Here is a 20,861-nt window from a genome sequence, read left to right on the forward strand (position 1 = left end):
TTATTTCTAATACAGCTCAAATAGAGGAGTAGCTAAAGCAAGGCCTTGAAGGATATGGTTGGTATTGCTGCTGCAGCAGTGCCTCGGCACACCACGGCCACACCTTTGCTCTCCAGCAGTCGCTCATCATGTGTTATCATGGAGGCTCGAGAAACCAGGCATCTAATGCCCCTATTCTGCCCCTACCAGCACCCCACACAAGTGTTGTATTTTAAAAAAAAATCAACAAGACAACTCTAAATGTGTGCTTCACATGAACAATATTAGTGTAACTAAGAGATTCACTGACAACAAATAATTTTTACATGGATAGATTATCAACTATAACACAAGTTTCATAAGACTCACTTTGGCATGTCCTGGTTATAAACAGAGCTGTTCAATTTCTCTCTGACCAATTGGTGGTCAGATTTTATTTATATTTAAATAAATATGAAGAAACTTTATTTATATTTTTGTTCATATCTTATGTATTTATTTTTATTTATATTTCAATGTTACTTATTTATTTATTTACGTATTTATTTTATAGGATTTTATTTATATTTAAATAAATATATTTACATTTATTTATAATTTTATTTAATTTATTTATTTATAGTGGTATTTTCATGTCACCTTTTAGTATCGACTCAGCTCAGTTGGAACCTCGACGGAGGTGGTACCAAAAAAAAGTACCTGGTACCAGGTACTTTCCCTAACTTCTGCCCAGTGGAAAACCAAAAAAAGCGAGTAGAGTAAAGTTGAGTCGGTACCATGCAGTGGAAAAAGGGGCATAACACGCTGCTGCGTCAGCCACAAACATGAACCATGAAGTCAGCAAAGACTAAGAAAACACCCTTATTGCAGCGCTGGCTCAACCACAGCTTAGGGAAAGACAGTCACGTTGTATAGCTGCTTCGGAAAGCAACAGGAGAGCGAAAGGGGCCCAATTCCAAAGACCACAGGGCACTGTACACAGCAAACGTACAGAACCATCCATCCACCCATTACCCCAACCACTTACCCTGCTCTCAGGGTCGCGGGGATGCTGGAGCCTATCCCAGCAGCCATTGGGCGGCAGGCGGGGAGACACCCTGGACACAGCCCCCCCCCCACACACACATTCATACCTAGGGACAATTTAGTATGGCCGAGTCCCCTGACCTACATGTCTTTGGACTGTGGGAGGAAACCGGAGCACCCGGAGGAAACCCTCGCAGACACGGGGAGAACATGCAAACTCCACACGGGACAACCCCAAAGGTTGGACTACCCCGGGGCTCGAACCCAGGACCTTTTTGCTGTGAGGCGACCGCGCTAACCACTGCACCACCCTACAGAACTAGTCTGCTTTAAAATGTACCTTGTGACACACGACAGCGACCGGTCACACCCGGTACGACTCACAGCTGGTCCGTCACTTCCAGAGCGCTAAAAGCTCTGCCGAGATACTCGGCGGGATGAAAATATAGGACACCGCGTGGAATATTTATGAGGCCAAGAACTGCACTCTCGAGCGAAGCCGCCTCTTCCTCCTGCCGAACAAGGCAGATAAACACACGGGCTCAGAATAACTGGGGGCAGGTGAAACAGGGGACACCGACCGGGCACAGGACTCACCTGACTGGTGACACGTCCGTCTCAAAATACAACCTAGTACTTTATTAACAGGGTGACGGTGCGGCGTGTTCTCTCGGTCGAATGGAAACGGGGCAAAAACGGAGGCAGGGAAGCAGCATCGAGCGCACGGTATGAACTCAAAAAGACTAGAAAGGGAAAACTTTGGCAGCCACACAAAATAAAAATGGGAACTCGGGGGGTGGTGGGGTCTGAATCTCATTTGGGTTGTGCCAGGAAACTAATGAATTACCTCATCATCACCCCACCTCCCCCCCCCACCAACCCCCTCACTCTTTTACCCCGCGTCCCTCTCGGCCCGAGATGGGGTGATGTAAGAGGACAAGGGGCCCTGACAAACTGGAAGCACAGTGTAAACAGCCACCGCTGATTCCACACCAGCGGGCGGGCGGGCGTGTGTGTGTGTGTGTGTGTGTGCGTGCGTGTGTGTGTGTGTGCGTGTGTGTGTGCGCTCAAAGGGGTACCAGAGTTTTCATGAACAGCTTTTGCCAGTCCTTGCAAATGAGCACTAATAGCTTCACCGGGCAAACGGAGAGGCGCCATCCTCGCATCAGGCACACGGCATCTGAAGACCCGCGAGGAAACCCGGGTGGTGACTTTTCAACCGCGGCCGGTGTGACGGCTCGTCCTCGACCGTGTCACAACAGAGAAAACAAGACCAAGTGACACACAAATGTACTGGGCCAACAGCTATCCAAAGGTTCAAACAGGCACACACATGCACAGCCCAGAAGTATTTCACAGGAGCTGGGCGACCAAACGAGACGAGGAAACGCGTTACTCACATCCTGCTCTTAAGGTCGTCACGTGTGACTACTTTTTTATTTCGTATCAGGAGCACAGCTCAGAGGTTTTTGTCTTCCCCCGGCGGCACGGCGGTGCAGTGGTTAGCGCGGTCGCCTCACAGCAAGAAGGTCCTGGGTTCGAGCCCCGGGGTAGTCCGACCTTTGGGGTCGTCCTCTGTGTGGAGTTTGCGTGTTCTCCCCGTGTCTGCGTGGGTTTCCCCCCTCAGTCCAAAGACATGTAGGTCAGGTGACTCGGCCATAATAAATTGCCCCTAGGTGTGAATGTGTGTGTGTGTGTGTGGGTCCTGTGATGGCCTGGCGGCCTGTCCAGGGTGTCTCCCTGCCTGCTGGGATAGGCTCCAGCATCCCGCGACCCCGGTTGGGATAAGCGGCTCGGATAATGGATGGATAATTCCCCCCCCCCCTTTTCTCCCCAATTGTACCCATCCAATTTGCCCACCCTTCTGAGCCGTCCCGGTCTCTGCTCCACTGTCACACAACCAAACCCGCCGCGGTGATGAAGAAGCTCTTCAGAGACCTCTAACAGCAGCACTTCCCTGGGGCCCTCCCAGCATGCCTCTGCTGTTGGAACTGATTTGCTAATGCACCGCTCAAAGGGCAAACACACACACACACACACACACACACACACTCACACACAGGCTGACACAATATATTGTTTCAGGATCGATTTTGCAATACGCACAAATGCAACAGTCACTGCAACATGATAAACTATACGGCAAATTGGGTTTATGAGTCACGTTAGGCTAAAAAGTTAATGCTCGACAGAAAATGAAACCCACCAAGAATCCACTTTTTTATGATGACAGTTAAAGAAAAGTATTCTACATTCCAGCACATGTGACAAATAATGAAATGTAGTTGAACTTAACGACTTCTTGGACTACGGCCTTACTTCCTCTCTACATTCACCCTTATCACTGCGAGAATGATGAATGTGCCTCAAACGGAGCGTTGACATTCAAAAGCTGGTGAAATGATGCAACTCTTTTTTCCATCCACCCACCCATCCATTATCCGAACCGCTTATCCCGCTCTCAGGCTCGCGGGGATGCTGGAGCCTATCCCAGCAGTCACTGGGCGGCAGGCGATGAGACACCCTGGACACATGAAGCGGGATACTCTAACCAGGGGTTATGGACAGTAACGGGTCTGAAACACACATGCCATTCTCAGTGACATCAGTGCAGCAGGGACCTGGACATTTTTGGGCCGCACAGGCCGCCATTCATATTATGGAAAGCACTACTGAAATACTGACGCGTCACCCATGGCAACCTGATCCAATTCCCCTTGGGGTGAGGGGGTGACAACGCGGTCTCATCCACACTGATCTCAACGAAGAAACTGCATGGTGCAGGTTCAGTATTTGTTCAAAAAAAGAAAAGGGACAAGGACAGTGTGACATTTTGCACTTCACTTCCCTATGATCCCTACCTTTTCTTTTGAATTTTTCCAAAAGAAAAATTGTGTCTGTAGGGACGCCGGAGCAAGCCAGAAGTAACACGGGGATTCGAACCGGCGATCCCCGTGTTGGTAGGCAACGGAATAGACCGCCACGCTACCCTTGAGACCCCTCCTACCTCCTATCTTTAAGACAGAGTGGATTGCACTGGTTCACCGCTTGATTGGAGAGTCAATACGTCGCACACCTTCAGACCGACATGAACAGGATTTATCGCCACACCGCTGCACTGCGAGTAGGTTGGACATGCAATTAATATTGACCTCCAGTTGGTCGGTTGTCCAGCATCAAACACATCCGTGCCTGACTGTTTGTCGACAAAATACACGTGGGATGTCTCCCATTCCAGCAAGTCGTTTCTCTCTGTCTGTTTGATGAAAAAACAAAAAAAAAACCCAACAACTTCAAAATGAGCTACTTCATGGGGTCAAAAGAGAAGGACTGAACTGAAATGAATAACATGAGTCACGTGGGTTACCTCCAGCTTGGTCAGGTGTCCCTACAGACACAATTGGCCGTGTCTGCGGGTGGGAAGCCGGATGTGGGTATGTGTCTTGGTCGCTGCACTAGTGCCTCCTCTGGTCGGTCGGGGCGCCTGTTCAGGGGGTGGGCCCTAGATAGCATCCAGATGTGGGCCACTTCAGGCAATGATGCAGCACTGATGGCCTTCTTCTGGCCCTGACAAAATGGATGTGAGCCTGAAGTGGCCCACATGTATATAATAGCAAATATGGCCCAAATACGCCAAATCAAATGTGGGCCTTTTTTGGGCAAAGATGCGGTGCTCTGGGCAACATGTAATCTGGATGTGACCCTGAAGTGGCCCGTGTGGTAAATGGTGAATATGGCCCAAATATCACAAAACAAATATGGGCCACCTTTGGCAAATATGTGACACATGCAGTATTGCTATGGCTTGGTTCTGGCCCAGATCTGGCAAACAGGAGCGGACCACCCAAGTGCCATCATTCCACACAGTACGTGGGCCGGATGAAAGAAAGATGAAAGTCGGGTGTGGGACAGGTCCGGGCCACAGCAATTTTGCTATCTGGGGGGGGGGGGGGGGGACTGGAGGGAATAGCGTGATCCTCCACATGCTACGTCCCCCTGGTGAAACTCCTCACTGTCAGGTGAAAATAAGTAGCCGGCAACACCACATGTATCGGAGGAGGCATGTGGTAGTCTGCAACCCTCCCCGGATCGGCAGAGGGGGTTGAGCAGTGACCAGGATGGCTTGGAAGAGCGGGGTACATTTGGGGAGAAAATGGTGGTTGTGGGGGGGGGTTGGGTTGCTACAATCTCTTTGACTGAAAACAAGTCTGAAAGAAATCGCTCTACTTCGAAACTGTCGCTGAGACCCTAAAACAATTTAAACAAGCATCGTCATCAGAGGCATTTTTCATCAACATGTTTTAGACTCTAGTAGCTCTAGTAGAATAAGCACTAGTTAGTAATTATGACTCGTCACTATTATCTTTTACTAGTAACAATTCAATAAACACTAATTTTTTTATTATCATATTATTCTATTTATTTATTTTATTGTTATATTATCACCCTGTGATGGCCTGGCGGCCTGTCCTGGGTGTCTCCCCGCCTGCCACCCAATGACAGCTGGGATAGGCTCCAGCATCCCTGCGACCCTGAGAGCAGGATAAGCGGTTTGGATAGTGGATGGATGGATGGATGGATGGATGGATGGATGGATGGATGGATGGATGGATGGATGGATGGATGGATGGATGGATGGATGGATGGATGGATGGATGGATGTTTTTCTTGACATTTTGAAAGAGTTGAGGGTGTCTGAGACAGTGTTTGGTCTCACCGAAGTAGCTCGCCAAGATGACGTTTGTGATTTTGTTCCAACATAGTCATTTTCTTAACCATTACTTAACTAACACCAACGTTAGGCCTCAGCGCTGGTTTTATGACCACTCATCATGCAGTTAAGTAAAACCGTCCTCATTAGTCTCAGGTTTTGGATTTGCTGGGACCTGTCTGCCGCTGACCTGATGGCACTCAAGCAACAACGGCTGCGCCACCATTGCTACCACATGGAGAGAGAGAGAGACAGAGAGACCAGAGAGAGACAGAAAGCGATCAGGGGAATCAGATTTCAGCTTTAATTAGAATGAAATTTTAATGAGTCAATGAACAGCCCAAGTCCAAACAATACGTTCCAGGTAACGGCTCACTGAGTTCATGAAATAAGACATTTCCAAGAAGCAGGTATGGTTTTGATAGATGGACTGCCAAACAAGCAGAGTGCAGGATGACCAAGGCGTGCATGTGAAGCATAGACAATGCCCTTCAGCTTCACACAGTCTGGTCTAATATTAGTCAACAGGTCTGGTGACTGGGCTTTTTAGAGAACCAGAGAGTACAGTGTCTGGGTTATTTTCAGACTTTGTGGAGGTGGTATAGTTGGAAGCATCTACCAACTCAAGAGCGAGACCTCCCTCCTGTGTTCTTGCTATGGCATCGTGTTCAAAAAGGCAGCGAGGAGGCTGACCTGAAAACAGGAGTGCTTTCCAAAGAGCCAGTGGGAATGTTTTAAAGGCTTCTTGTGTTTTTAAAGTGGAAGGTCAGCTTTGAGACAGCACGTGGCTTCAGCACGTGGTTTCAATTCCTGTACAGCATCCTGTCCACGGATCCTCCTGCCTTGGTCCAAGAATTACCCAGAATCCTCATATAAACCTGCAAACCTTGAGCTTTCCCAGACAGCATCTGGATGTGGGCCACTTCAGGCAGTGATGCGGCACTGATGGCCTTCTTCTGGCCCTGACAAAATGGATGTGAGCCTGAAGTGGCCCACATGTATAATAGCAAATATGGCCCAAATATGCCAAATCAAATGTGGGCCTTTTTTGGCGACGATGCGGTGCTCTCGGCAACATGTAATCTGGATGTGACCCTGAAGTGGCCCGTGTGGTAAATGGAGAATATGGCCCAAATATCACGAAACAAATATGGGCCACCTTTGGCAAATATGTGGCACATGTGGCATTGCTATGGCTTGGTTCTGGCCCAGATCTGGCAAACAGGAGCGGACCGCCCAAGTGCCATCATTCCACGCTGTATGTGGGCCGGATGAAGTGTCGGGTGTGGGACGGGTCCGGGCTGCAGCAATTTTGCTATCTGGGTTAGCTCTGCTGCAAGTCTTTAGTCATTGTCCCTGAGACAGAATTAATAACAGAGGATGCCTGAGGAATCTTAGGTCTCACTCAGCGATGAAAGATATCATATCAAGAGACTCCAGGCTGTGTGGAAAAGGCCATTCTTCAAAAGCAAAATTCTCTCAGAGTCAAAGCCTCGTTTGTAAGATAAAGTATAAAGACCGCCTTAAGGGAGGCATCTGGGTCCCTTTTAAAGGCTTATCTGTCAGAACACTGGCCAAGCGCCGAGACATTTTAAAAAGTGTGACTAATAATACAAGTAATGGGGCTATGGAAGGTGAGTGAATTATCATGCCAATCATCACTGCATGCCCATGTGTTTTAGATTCTTGTAAAAAAGCTGTCTTTCATAGGCAGCTCATTTTGATTGGTTGCTGATAGGACTTATGATTAGCAGCATAAGAAGTTATGGTGGAATCTGAACCAAGAGGGAGCTCGGAGTAGAGCCGCTGCTCCTTCACATCGAAAGGAGCCAGTTGAGGTGGTTCGGGCATCTGATTAGGATGCCTCCTGGGCACCTTCCTTTGGAGGTTTACCAGGTATGGCCAACTGGGGGGAGACCCCGAGGTAGACCCCGAACTCACTGGAGGGACTACATGCCCAATGTGGCCCAGGAACGCCTTGGGATCCCCCAAGAGGAGCTGGAGGGTGTTGCTGGGGAGAGGGACGTCTGCAGTGTCCTACTTAGCTTGCTGCCACCGCGACCCGACCCCGGAGAAGTGGCTGAAGATGAATAGTTGGTTCAGATTCCACTATAACGTCTTCATTCATCTTCAGCCACTTCTCCGATAACTACAATTTTGGTATGCCTTTGTCTAGTTCTGACTTCTAGTTAAGTTCAAATAGATATTTGATACTATTTTTTTTATTTTTATGGCTTTGTAATCACTTCGGCATTATGATTTGGCTACTACTCTCCTCATTTCAGGGCACGAGGTCCAACATGAAAACACAACAAGCTTATCAGCTCAATTCAGTGGTGCCAGTTTTGGAGAAGGTCACAGAAGTTTCGAAATTGAAAATGAACTGTGCCTACATTGACGGACCGAGCACCGCCGTCTGTATCTTTAAACATGGAAAGTATGACTGAGGCTGAACGTTCATAGTTTGAGTGCTGGTGTTTTTCCAAAGAAGCTGAGACGGAGAATTACAGTACTGCACCCTTTCCATCCCAGTGCTGAGACTTGTCCTCCTGAGAAGTCAGTGATAATTTATACCAGTTGGATGTTGCAAGGTGGAGAAATGTAATCTCTGTGTGGTGTGTCTAACCCTGAAGAGGACATCTCAATTAGCCTCTCACCCCTCTCGAGATTTTATCTTCCTCTCCACATCTTTATGGCCACCCTCCTCTTTCCTTTACATCTGGCATTGACTTGAGTCTCAGATGATCCAAGCATTGTCAGAATGAGTGAAATTTCACTAATCCAAGATTAAATGTTTCCACGCCACATTAAAAGAGCTGCACACCGAAACGGCTGCCTTGAAATGGAAATAGATTTATTTTGCCACAAAATAAACAAAGTGGAAATACGTGTCTCCTGTCCACGTAAATCTTCCTGCAGAAATAAACTTAAACCTGGGATCCAACATGCATATCAAACTAGTGGAAGGCAGGTTGGATAGTAAATTTGTAAAAGATATTCAAAGAACAAATTGTGCAAACAAATGTTGTACTGAAATATGGGGAACGAGCCAGAGAAGGTGTTTATCGTAAAACTTAAAGGGAGGTACGTATTTTAAGAGGAAGAGATATGTGCGACTAGCGGCCGTGTGTGTATATCTGAGGAATGCAGATCCAATGTTAAGTGTTAACGTAATCCAGCTGAATCCCATCTCAGCACAACCCGGGTTCGAGGCAAATGTTACAGCCAGATGTGTACCACTTTCTTTACTACCTTCACTCTCCTGTATCACTGGAATCTCTGACATATTCAACTTACCCCCCCCCCCACTCCCTCTGCCGATCCAGGGAGGGCTGCAGGCTACCACATACTTCCTCCGATAATAATAATAATAATATTATCATTAATATTATTGATAGATTACATTTATATAGCACTTTATCTTGACACCCAAAGATACATGTGGAGTCGCCAGCCGCTTCTTTTCACCTGACAGTGAGGAGTTTCTCCAGGGGGATATAGTGCATGGCAGGATCACGCTATTCCCCCTCCCCCGAACAGGCGCCCGACCAACCAGAGGAGGCGCTAGTGCAGTGACCAGGAAACATACCCACATCTGGCTTCCCACCTGCAGAAATGGCCAATTGCATCCGTAGGGACGCCCGACCAAGCCGGAGGCAACACGGGGATTTGAACCACTGATCCCCGTGCTGGTAGGCACCGGAATAGACCACCACGCCACCCAAATGCCCTGACATCTTCAACTTGTAATCCCATCGTCTAAATGGTAAATAGGAACACAGTTTAAAAGAGGCCTAATATCGGGCGTCCAGGTGGCATGGTGGGCTATTCTGTTGCCTACTAACACGGGAATCATCAGATCAAATCCCTGTGTTACCTCCGGCTTGGTCGGGCGTCCCTACAGACACAATTGGCCGTGTCTGCGGGTGGGGGTGGGAAGCCGGATGTGGGTATGTGTCCTGGTCGCTAAACTAGCGCCTCCTCTGGTCGGTCGGGGCGCCTGTTCGGGGGACAGGAGGTAATAGCGTGATCCTCTCATGTGCTACGTCCCCCTGGCGAAACTCCTCACTGTCAGGTGAAAAGAAGTGGCTGGCGACTCCACATGTATCGGAGGAGGCCTGTGGTAGTCTGCAGCCCTCCCCGGATCGGCAGATGGGATGGAGCAGCGACTGGGACAGCTCGGAAGACTGGGGTAATTGGCTGAATACAATTGGGGAGAAAAAGAGGAAAAATCCCCCCCCCCCCCAAAAAAAGAGGCCTAACATCTATAGTAGCCACGCACATATGCATGAAACGCACACAAGCATACACAGAACACACAGTGTAGGGGCCACCATGCAACACCAGACAGAGAAATACCTCCCACGCGTTAGATAGTGCACCATCAGCTGCTCCAACAGCATATTTGCACGTCATTCCAAGAATAGACTTCAAACACAACAAAGCTGGCATGACCTCCGTCATGTCTGCGTCTGACTCGGATCATTCCACCTCCCTTTCCGTCTCTGCATCCAGCACCAAGTGTCACTAACAATGTGCTGAATGAGGGCTTCGAATATATCCCAACATGCAGGAACTGGGAAGCCCCCGTTGACTCACAACACTCACATGGCACAAACTGGCCAGTTTAGGTACACCGAGACTGTTTTGGATTAAGACAAATCACCAATTTGTTTGCATACCAACAGAAAAGCAGCATCTTGTACACAAGGGTACCAGAGTATTGTGAACCATAGTTGGCACTTTATTCTGGTGATTATGTACAATATTCTGAAGAATTTGGGATTTGACTAATCCCAGGCCGTGTATACACTTTTTTTCTTCCTTAAGAAATGGTAAAATGGATTTAGATGCTAGAGAAGCATTTGATTGAGAGATTCTTCTTGATTTTCTGCCACACACACCAAAACTAAATGGATAAGAACAGAGCCCACCTGTGGATGGATGAGTCTACTGTCTACACGGTGATATATAAATGACATTAAACAGCTGTATTTATTTCATAGTGCATCTGTGGTCATGATGCAGAGCAGTCTTTTTTTTTTTGCTCCCCCCTCCTTTTCTCTCCAGTTGTACTTGGCCAATTGCCCCACCCTTCCGAGCCATCCCGGCTGCTGCTCCACCTCCTCTGCCGCTCCGGGGAGGGCTGCAGACTACCACATGCCTCCTCCGACACATGTGGAGCCGCCAGCAGCTTCTCTTTTCACCTGACAGTGAGGAGTTTCACCAGGGGGGCGTAGCACATGAGAGGATCACGCTGTTCCCCCCAGTTCCCCCTACCCCATGAACAGGCGCCCCGACCGACCGACCAGAGGAGGCGCTAGTGCAGCAACCGGGCCACATACCCACATCCGGCTTCCAACCTGCAGACACGGCAAATTGTGTCTGTCGGGACACCCGACCAAGCCAGAGGTAACACGGGGGTTCGAACCGGCGATTCCTGTGTTGGTGGGCAACGGAATAGACCGCTACACTACCCACCCACCCCCCCCTTCAGATATCTCTAACAACAGCAGTTCCCTTGGGCCCTTCCAGCATGCCTCTGTTGTTGGAACTGATTTGCTAATGCGCCGATCAAAGGGCACACACACACACACACACACACACACACACACACACACACACACACACACACACACACACACACACACACACACACACACACACACACACACACACACACAGGCTGACACAATATGTTGTTTCAGGTAACACAGGGATTCGAACCAGTGATCCCCGTGTTGGTTGGCAATGGACTAGACCGCCATGCTACCCAGATGCCCTGATGCAGATCATTCTATATGCAAAGAGAAAGTATTGTGGTGGTAGTTTAGCCGAGTAGCGATTACTAACCAGTTTGTTTCTCTTGCACAATAAAAGATCTTTTATTGGTGTTTACCAATTACATGCTGCTAAATAAAGCACAGGCTTCTTTTTTCAAGCGCTAAACACCATGGAAAGGATTTATAAGTACTGCATCTACTATTGGTCTCAGTCCAAAACCCAGATCATGTCTTGCTATTATCATCTCTCTTCAGTACAGAAAGGGGATATTGTGATATTAACGTCACTATGCCGATGACTTGCAGCTCTAATCACTCGATCTACATGCTCAACATGCACAGAGCTTCGAACTCAAAACCAGGGACTACCCAAATACATCAGCCTCTTGCATATTCTGCACAAGTTACACATAAAATACCCACCATGAACGATGTCCCCCAAATTCACAGATGGGTGTACTGCCCTGTGCTCTGATTCCAAATGTTTTGTTGTATTTCATAGTAATGAAGAAGGTGAGGTTGATGCCTTGTTTCTTTTTGGGGGGGGGGGGCATCCCCCCCCTCAAAGCCGGAGGTAACACGGGGATTCGAACCGGCGATCCCCGGGATAGAATGCCACACCACCTGGACGCAAGGGTTTGTTTTCGTGAGGCCTCATTTTAAAGTTTTTGAAATGAGGCCTCACGAAAACAAACCCCCAAAAACTCCCTGTCGAGTCTCCGCGGCCGTAGAAGCCTCTCAGTACAACAGAGACACAGCAGCTGAGCTGAACACTCACAATTAAAAAACCTGCATAAAAACAATGTTTTCCTCTGCGATCAGTCGACCGTGCCCCCATTACACAGCAGATCCAGGAGGGCCTTGGCCCTTGGGCTCCTGCCCATTGCTAATTTACAAAGACACTAATGAAGTTCCTCTCCAAAAATGGGACACACTGGGCGCACATTTTCTCATTTCTGAAGATGTGCAAGCTGCCTGATCCTGTTCACTACATACTTGACAGGCACGGCTGGTGAGCTCCTCCACACAGTAGAGGAGCACTACACTATGATTCTCTCCCTGTCAGTCTGGTAAGGCTCTTATTGTCAGTGTGGTAGTGCCTGCACAAACCAGAGCGAGGCAGCTTGCTGTGGCCGCTCAAAACACCCATCCATCCATTATCCCAACCGCTTATCCTGCTCTCAGGGTTGAGGGGATGCTGGAGCCTATCCCAGCAGTCATTGGGCAGCGGGCGGGGGGACACCCTGGACAGGCCGCCAGGCCATCACACAGGGCCCACACACACACACACACGGTCATATCTAGGGGCAATTTAGTACGGCCGAATCACCTGACCTACATGCCTTTGGACTGTGGGAGGAAACCGGAGCCCCCGGAGGAAACCCAAGCAGACACGGGGAGACATGCAAACTCCACACAGAGGACGACCCGGGACAACCCCCAAGGTTGGACTACCCCGGGGCTCGAACCCAGGATCTTCTTCCTGTGAGGCGACCGTGCTAACCACTGCGCCACCGTGCAGCCCCTGATTAAAACAAAATGTCATAAAACAGCTAACGATGGCTACCTAATGAATGCTGAGCCAGCACATTTGGGTTAATGTATGACTGCTGCAGCTTATGTTTCCTCATATGACGTTTTTTTAAGTTTCATTTTGTACTCATTGGTGCATATTGATTGTATTGATCAAACAAATACGATAACCCAGGTATCATTGTGAAAGTGATGCTGCAAATTGATTGTTCTAATTAGGAATGCACCAATGTCACTTTTTCATTGCCAATCTGATCAACTACTTTTGCTGAACAGTGCATCCTTAGAGCATTATTTTGGGTTCAATGGGTAAAATAGGCTAATTGAGATAGAATCGGGTTTTTTTTTTTGCCGTGGAAGAATACTGGTTTCCATGTGCCAAAAATGCAGTCAATCAAACCATTTTGCCTTTATTCATTAAATATTATTCATTGCTTTTGGTATCAGATTTCAGTTTTAAAACCTCAAGACTCCAACACTCCATTTTAGCCTGGTATGGATCCAATATACAACACCAGTATTGGCAGAGGTGCATCCCTAATTCTATTCAAAAGTTTATTTAAAATGACAAGGAAAGAACTATCCAGCTGACATTTAAATTAGTATGCCATGACCAAATCCATCTGTATTCAAATGCTGTTTGCCTTGCATTAACCTGTCACATCAGCCTCCACTCATATTGGTCCTGCTAGGCACCCTGGCTAGGGATCAGAAGGTCACTGCATGAGTTTCCCTTCATTTCACAGGCATCCAAATACCCCCTGCTAGTTCAGTGTACACAGTAACTATTCGGGACAGATGCTCCTCTACAGTCCTCTGAAATAACTGAAGAGTGTGCTCGAAATGGCAATCCTTACAGGGCAAAAAAAAAAGAAGTCATTTGTGCATCTCAGTTGGCCAGTCTTGGGTTTTCAGGTGAACAGAGGGGAGATTAAAGAGGAAGACCAAACGCTGCCGACTCCAAGGGCATGTGATGTGCGGCAGAATGGGGAGCTCAGAGAGGAGAATGCCTGAATACAAATCTAAAGAAAAGAAGGATTAGAAGATGTTCTTCAAATTCCTGACAGAGCCGAAGTTCACAAAGCCCAGCTAGACTTTCTTCAACTTCAATCCGGGAGCCAGTGGTTCACAACGGCTGATTCAACAAAGCATCTTTAATGCCTGTGCTCAACAGAAGCAAAGTAGCTAGCTTTTGTAAACTCCAAGGGCCCGTCCTACCGAGAAACAGGTCTGACAAACCCTTCATTCTCAGGTTAGGCAAAAGACACCTTTGACAAGATCTCATACTCATGGAAGACTTATCTTTTAATCTCTTTTTTCACATTTAGCTTTGGCCAACATGAGTCACTGTACTCTTCAGAAACAGCCTGTGTTGATTTTCAACATGGGTGGGGAGCATAATAGTGAGGTGGACATGCATCAGTGGAAACAAGACGCGTGATGTCAGTGCTTCTATATTGCCTCATATCCCATATGACAGTGTCCTCTGGGTCTAATGAATATGTAGCCTGCAGATTGTCCTGCACATAGCCTAGCTTCTGTAGCATAGGCTTCAGTCCACTGGGCAAGATTCCCACGACCAGGGTGGAGTTCTGTTCTCGGACTCTCCGACTCAGAGCCAAAACAGGGCATGCCTCCCACGGCTAAGACCCCTGTCAGCAGGAAGGAAGTTGTCTGTTGTCCCTAGGAGGAGATCACATTGTGTCCCCTTCAATTTACAAAGACAGGCAGCATATTGATACACAATGGTCTATTTAGTCAAATCTTATACTAAAGCTTGGAGTTTTAAACATAATTTCCCCTTTACGTATGCAGATGTAAACTATCCACATGATTAAATCTGCCTGTAACGAAAGATAATCATCTTCTCTGTGGGTTGATTGAACAGGCCGGAAGATATTATTGAATGACAGGGATCTGGCAGCTCGTAATTGCACGTGAACGTTAGTACTTTTTCAGTACTCGGTCTGACCAAATGATAGGGCTGTGTCCCATGAGCTGAACTTCTCTTTTAACCCTAATTTCAAGAAATCTGTCATCTATCCACACACGTTGAAGAAGAGTGAAAGCACCTGTAGGTAAAAGGGTAACACTTTAGTATGGGGAACGTAGTCACCATTAATTAGGTGCTTATTAGCATGCAAATTAGCAACATATTGGCTCTTAATTGGTTATTATTACGTACTCACTAATGCCTTATTCTGCATGGCCTTATTATACAACCAGTAAGCCATTAACTATGAGTTTTCCCTCTATAACCTCAGAAGTATTGCTTATTAGTAGTACCATCTCAATATGCTTTGCTTAGTATGGACTTTATAAGGTGGTAGTACCACAAGAAGAGTTATTCTCCCTTACTAACACTTAATGAATATGGTCTGTTCTTACATAACAACACACAAAACTACAAGTGTTCATAGTGTTAAATTACTGTAAATTAAGTTTTTGTTACTTAGAATATGTTCCCCATACTAAAGTGACATCTTGATCATTACTAATTCACTAGTAATTAAGTTTTTTTATGTTCCCCAAACTAAAGTGTTACCAAAAAACAAAACAAAAAAACCCCCGCAAAAAAACAACAACAAACAATCCAAACAACTACACCCTGAATTTTCACGGACACGACAAAGGTTCATTTCCCAGGTGACTGTTTTTCATAGTCTGGCCTGAGCAGCAACATTACGGAGAACAAATACTGCTGCTGCCACATGTTCTTTTCCCTGTAGAATATGTATCCCAGATACATGGCCGCCTCGCTTTCAATATGAGAAGTGCTTTTGCTTTGGAGTAGACATTCTCAGTTCAATCTACCTAAAATGAAAGGAATCTCTGTCTGTCTGTAAATACGTATGTATGTATCTATGTATGTATTGTATCTATTGTAAATATGTCTGTCTGTCCTTCGAGCCCCCCCCCCCACACACACACGTTTTCTCCCCAATTGCATCCAGCCAATTACCCCATTCTTCTGAGCCTTTCCAATTGTTGCTCCACCCCCTCTGCCGATCCGGGGAGGGCTGCAGACTACCACATGCCTCCTCTGATAGATGTGGAGTCGCCAGCTGCTTCTTTTCACCTGACAGTGAGGAGTTTCACCAGGAGGACGTAGCGTGTGGGAGGATCACGCTATTACCCCCAGTCCCCCCCCCTCAGAACGGGCGCCCCAACCGACCAGAGGAGGCGCTAGTGCAGCAACCAGGACACATACCCACATCCGGCTTCCCACCCCCACCCGCAGACACGGCCAATTGTGTCTGTAGGGACGCCCAATCAAGCCGGAGGTAACATGGGGATTCGAACTGGCGATCCCTGTGTTGGTAGGCAACGGAACAGACCGCTATGCTACCTGGACACCATCCTTCGATTTTCTCAGCAACCATTCATCTGATCAACTTTACACTTAGCAGGTGCATTACCGAGGACCCAGGGACTTGCAGAGTCGAGTGTGAAGTCGTTTGGATGAGTGGCTGTCGAGAAAATCAAAGGACAGACGTATACAGACAGAGACGTTCTTCCCGTGGCGACCGGACAAACAGCGCCACTCTGCTATTGCAACCCTCATTGTGGTCAGAGGGGGAATTACAACCGAACGACCGGCCGGACGAACAGCGCCACTCTATTGCGACCCACATTGTGGTCAGAGTGGGAATTACAACCGAACGGGCACTGCACTACTGCAACAGGCCTGTCATAATGGGATTTGCTCCCAAATAAATGTTACAGCACACTGTGCCTTTGTGCAAAGAATATAAAAATGTATTGTGCTCCATATGCTGACATATGGAGCACAATTAATTTGCCCTATATAGAGGAAAAATAATTTGTTAACTGAAAGAGATGCAGAGGAGCCAGAAGCGTTTTTTCAAGTTCCAACTCGACTGCTTTTGATACGCTGTTTTTGAAAAACCGTGCTGATGATCCAAATATAGTAAAAAACAATTCATGAAAAAATCAGCGTGTTGGCAGTTTTCATCTCCTCCCCTGAAAAGGAAACGTAACAACTGCGGTCTGCTCTAACTGAATACAGGGCATACACGTTTCACAGGGGATGCACAATTTGGCCAAACACCGGAGCGCCGGTGACTGCATAGCGTTGGGGAGTAGGCTGAGCACAAGGAGGGGGGGGGGGGATGGGACCAGCCAGATTACCTCATCCATCCTTTACTTGCCTTATTATTGTCTCCCTGGTGGTCTACTAAGTGAAATCAAACATCTCAAGACGTAAAAAAAACAAAAACAAAAACGACGGCAAATAATATTTAGGAGGCCACTGTCAGCAGTCAGTCATCCCTTGATACGCCCCCCCCGCCTCCCCCAAAAAAGATGTATAAATCAATAAGTCTTCTCCTGTTGACTTCAAACGTGGTCTTCGAGCTTATCAGCATTTTGACCACTGCAATGTAAAGTCAACGCTATTGCCTATATGCCTTGCACAAATCAATGGCTATTGCCTCTATGACATACTAATTTTACCCCCCCCCCAAAGGAGCTCGAATTGTTTCAGATTGTTAGGTCGTTTAAGCCAGCTACAATAGCAAACGTTTGCTATTTGCATTGATTTAGTTCAGACCACTCGCTGCAAAGCTGCAGAGGACGCGGACCACCTGGACCAACGTCATACAGGCGAACACATTAGAATAGGATATAAGCAGCTATATGTCGCTATTAGAACGACAGCAGACTTACATGTTGCTCCTCGGGGGCCATTCTCCTCCAGATCGGCGTCAATATCCTTGGAAATGTCCATATTGTTCATTCAGACATGCGGTTTTGGGTTTCTCCCCTCCGGCAGCCCTCTCATTCCTCGGGCAGAGGCAAGGAAAACTTGGTCGAGTCACCCCGGCTTGCTCACACCGACTGTAGGCTGAGCGCACCCAGTTTCCCCGTTTGAACGCGGTGGAAGTTCAAATGTCACAATAACGATGGGGGCCACAAAGTAGAGTCACAGTAAAAGGACCCGTTGACCAATAAAAAAAAGCAGCGCCGGTGAGCGCTGAATAAAGCAGACTGTGGTTTTCGGAGTTTCGGGGGAGCGAGGCCAAGTTATTCACTCCGACACACCGCAGCTGACGCGGTGCGCATTGTGAGGGACGGTCCCTTGCTGGCCTCCCCGGAGCGGACTGTACCACTGTCAGTACTGAGGGGGGGGGGAGCGGTGCGGTGCGGTGGTTGTTGAGGGTCGTCTCTCGTTTATGGGACGGTGCCTCGTTTGGGTGTTTGCGGGGAACTGATAGGACGACGCTTTACGTGCGACTGAACTCGTAATGAAATTCCATCACACGCGACAAAACGATACAAAGTAGCGTCATCCGGGATCAGGACCGTTTTACATGTTGATTCACTTCGGGCGCTTGCGGTACACGAAATGAAACGACATGCCGGTTCCCCAGCCAGCCCACAGCAGCACAACGCAAAGACAACAACACATCCAAAACCTACAAGAACACACAAACCCCACTAACACATATACCCAAACTAACACATATACCCCACTAACACATATACACAACACACACACCCCAACTAACACATATACCCCAACTAACACATATACACAACTAACACACACACCCCAACTAACACACATACACAACTAACACACACACCCCAACTAACACACATACCCCAACTAACACACATACCCCAACTAACACATATACCCAAACTAACACATATACCCCACTAACACATATACCCAAACTAACACATATACCCCACTAACACATATACACAACACACACACCCCAACTAACACATATACACAACTAACACACATACCCCAACTAACACACATACCCAACTAACACACATACCTCAACTAACACACATACCCAACTAACACATATACCCCAACTAACACATATACCCCAACTAACACACATACCCCAACTAACACATATACACAACTAACACACATACCCAACTAACACATATACCCCAACTAACACATATACCCCAACTAACACACATACACAACTAACACATATACCCCAACTAACACATATACCCAAACTAACACATATACCCCACTAACACATATACACAACACACACACCCCAACTAACACATATACACAACTAACACACATACCCCAACTAACACACATACCCAACTAACACACACACCCCAACTAACACACATACCCCAACTAACACACATACCCAACTAACACATATACCCCAACTAACACATATACCCCAACTAACACACATACCCCAACTAACACATATACCCCAACTAACACACATACCCAACTAACACATATACCCCAACTAACACATATACCCAACTAACACATATACCCCAACTAACACACATACCCCAACTAACACACATACCCCAACTAACACATATACCCCAACTAACACATATACCCAAACTAACACACATACCCAAACTAACACATATACCCCAACTAACACATATACCCAACTAACACACATACCCCACTAACACATATACCCCAACTAACACACATACCCCAACTAACACATATACCCCAACTAACACATATACCCCAACTAACACATACCCAACTAACACATATACCCAAACTAACACATATACCCCAACTAACACACATACCCAACTAACACACACACCCAAACTAACACACATACCCAAACTAAACAAAAATCACTGTCCAAGGGAACGAACGTCAGCCAGGATGACTGTCGGAACCGCCGGTCTGCATGGGCTAGCGGTTAGCTTAGCCCGCCCCGCTTCCGCGTCCTGTCAGACCGCCCTCGGCGTTTCCTCCTCGAGCGCAGCTCCAGGCAGGGGCCGTGGTCCCCGGGCCCACCGGACGAAGCGGACCCAGCTGTCCCAGCCAGACTCCCTCGACACACCTCCCCGCACTCCTCACGACGACGCCAAAAACACCACAGTCACGCCAGGTGAGGCCTCGGTGTTATCGGAACCGCCGGTCTGCATGGGCTAACAGTTAGCTTAGCCCGCCCCGCTCTTCCAGCCATCAAACCGAGACAAAACGGGACAGACACCGCACGGACGGTACTAGGCGAGGCCGCCGCAAATGTGAATTCGCGCCGCCATCTTCCTACACAGGCACTGGGCGAGGCCGCCGCTAACGCGAATTCGCGCGGCCGTCTTCCCACACCGGAAGCGGAAATACTCACACCACGTGAGAAGATTTTGACCCCGCCCCCCCATTTCATTCGTTCATGTCGTTGTCGGTTTTAAAAAGCACAGCGCCTCACCGTTCACACTTGCAAACTGTTTTAATCAGTCTGTTTGGTTTTACGTGAGGCAATTTGAGCTGCATCTCATGCATGAAAAATATAAACGAAGTTTGTGATTATCACTGTGAAGTTTAAGGCTGATGTAATGAATATACATTCTTCTTTTTGCTCAGCTCATCCAGAAACGGTGCCCCATCTGTTTTGGCAGTGTCAATATTCTAGGTCTCAAAATGTATCAGTGACGCCTTATGCACAGATTCTGCATTGTTTTATGAGTATCTTATTTTCAGATTCTTAGCCTATGACTATAAATTTGAGGAAAGATCATATATCATAAATCTATTGATTAGTCTAGCTAAATTCCATACACATAAGTGCAAGTTTACAAACCAAATGCCCCCTTTTTATTGTTTTTGTAAAGGTTTTGAACAGTACATAAGTATTAATTCTAGTGCCAATAAAAACTAATGGCACGTGTTGGCTGTGAAATATGTATGTAAGTGAATTGTGATCTTAGCCGCTGTGTCTTAAACGCTTTTCTTTTCTTTTCCTTTTCATTATTATTTATTTTTTTATTTGGCCTACCCCCCTGGCATGTTGGTTTGCACTGTAGTCATTGCTGTTGTA

General features: G+C 47.2%; 1 protein-coding gene across 4 annotated transcripts in view; it reads right to left on the reverse strand.

Moving 5' to 3' along the window:
- map7d1a (MAP7 domain containing 1a) overlaps positions 1 to 18,086 on the reverse strand; it is a 95,656-nt gene extending 77,570 nt beyond the window's left edge. For all 4 annotated transcript variants that reach the window (XM_056286068.1, XM_056286066.1, XM_056286067.1 and 1 more), the window contains exon 1: positions 17,722 to 18,086. In XM_056286068.1, the coding sequence (XP_056142043.1) occupies positions 17,722 to 17,791 (70 nt within the window). In that variant the 5' untranslated portion in view covers positions 17,792 to 18,086. The remainder of the gene's footprint in view (positions 1 to 17,721) is intronic.
- Positions 18,087 to 20,861: the final 2,775 nt, after the last annotated feature.

The sequence above is a fragment of the Lampris incognitus genome, chromosome 9 (genome assembly GCF_029633865.1).
Source record: "Lampris incognitus isolate fLamInc1 chromosome 9, fLamInc1.hap2, whole genome shotgun sequence".
Taxonomy (NCBI): Eukaryota; Metazoa; Chordata; class Actinopteri; order Lampriformes; family Lampridae; genus Lampris; species Lampris incognitus.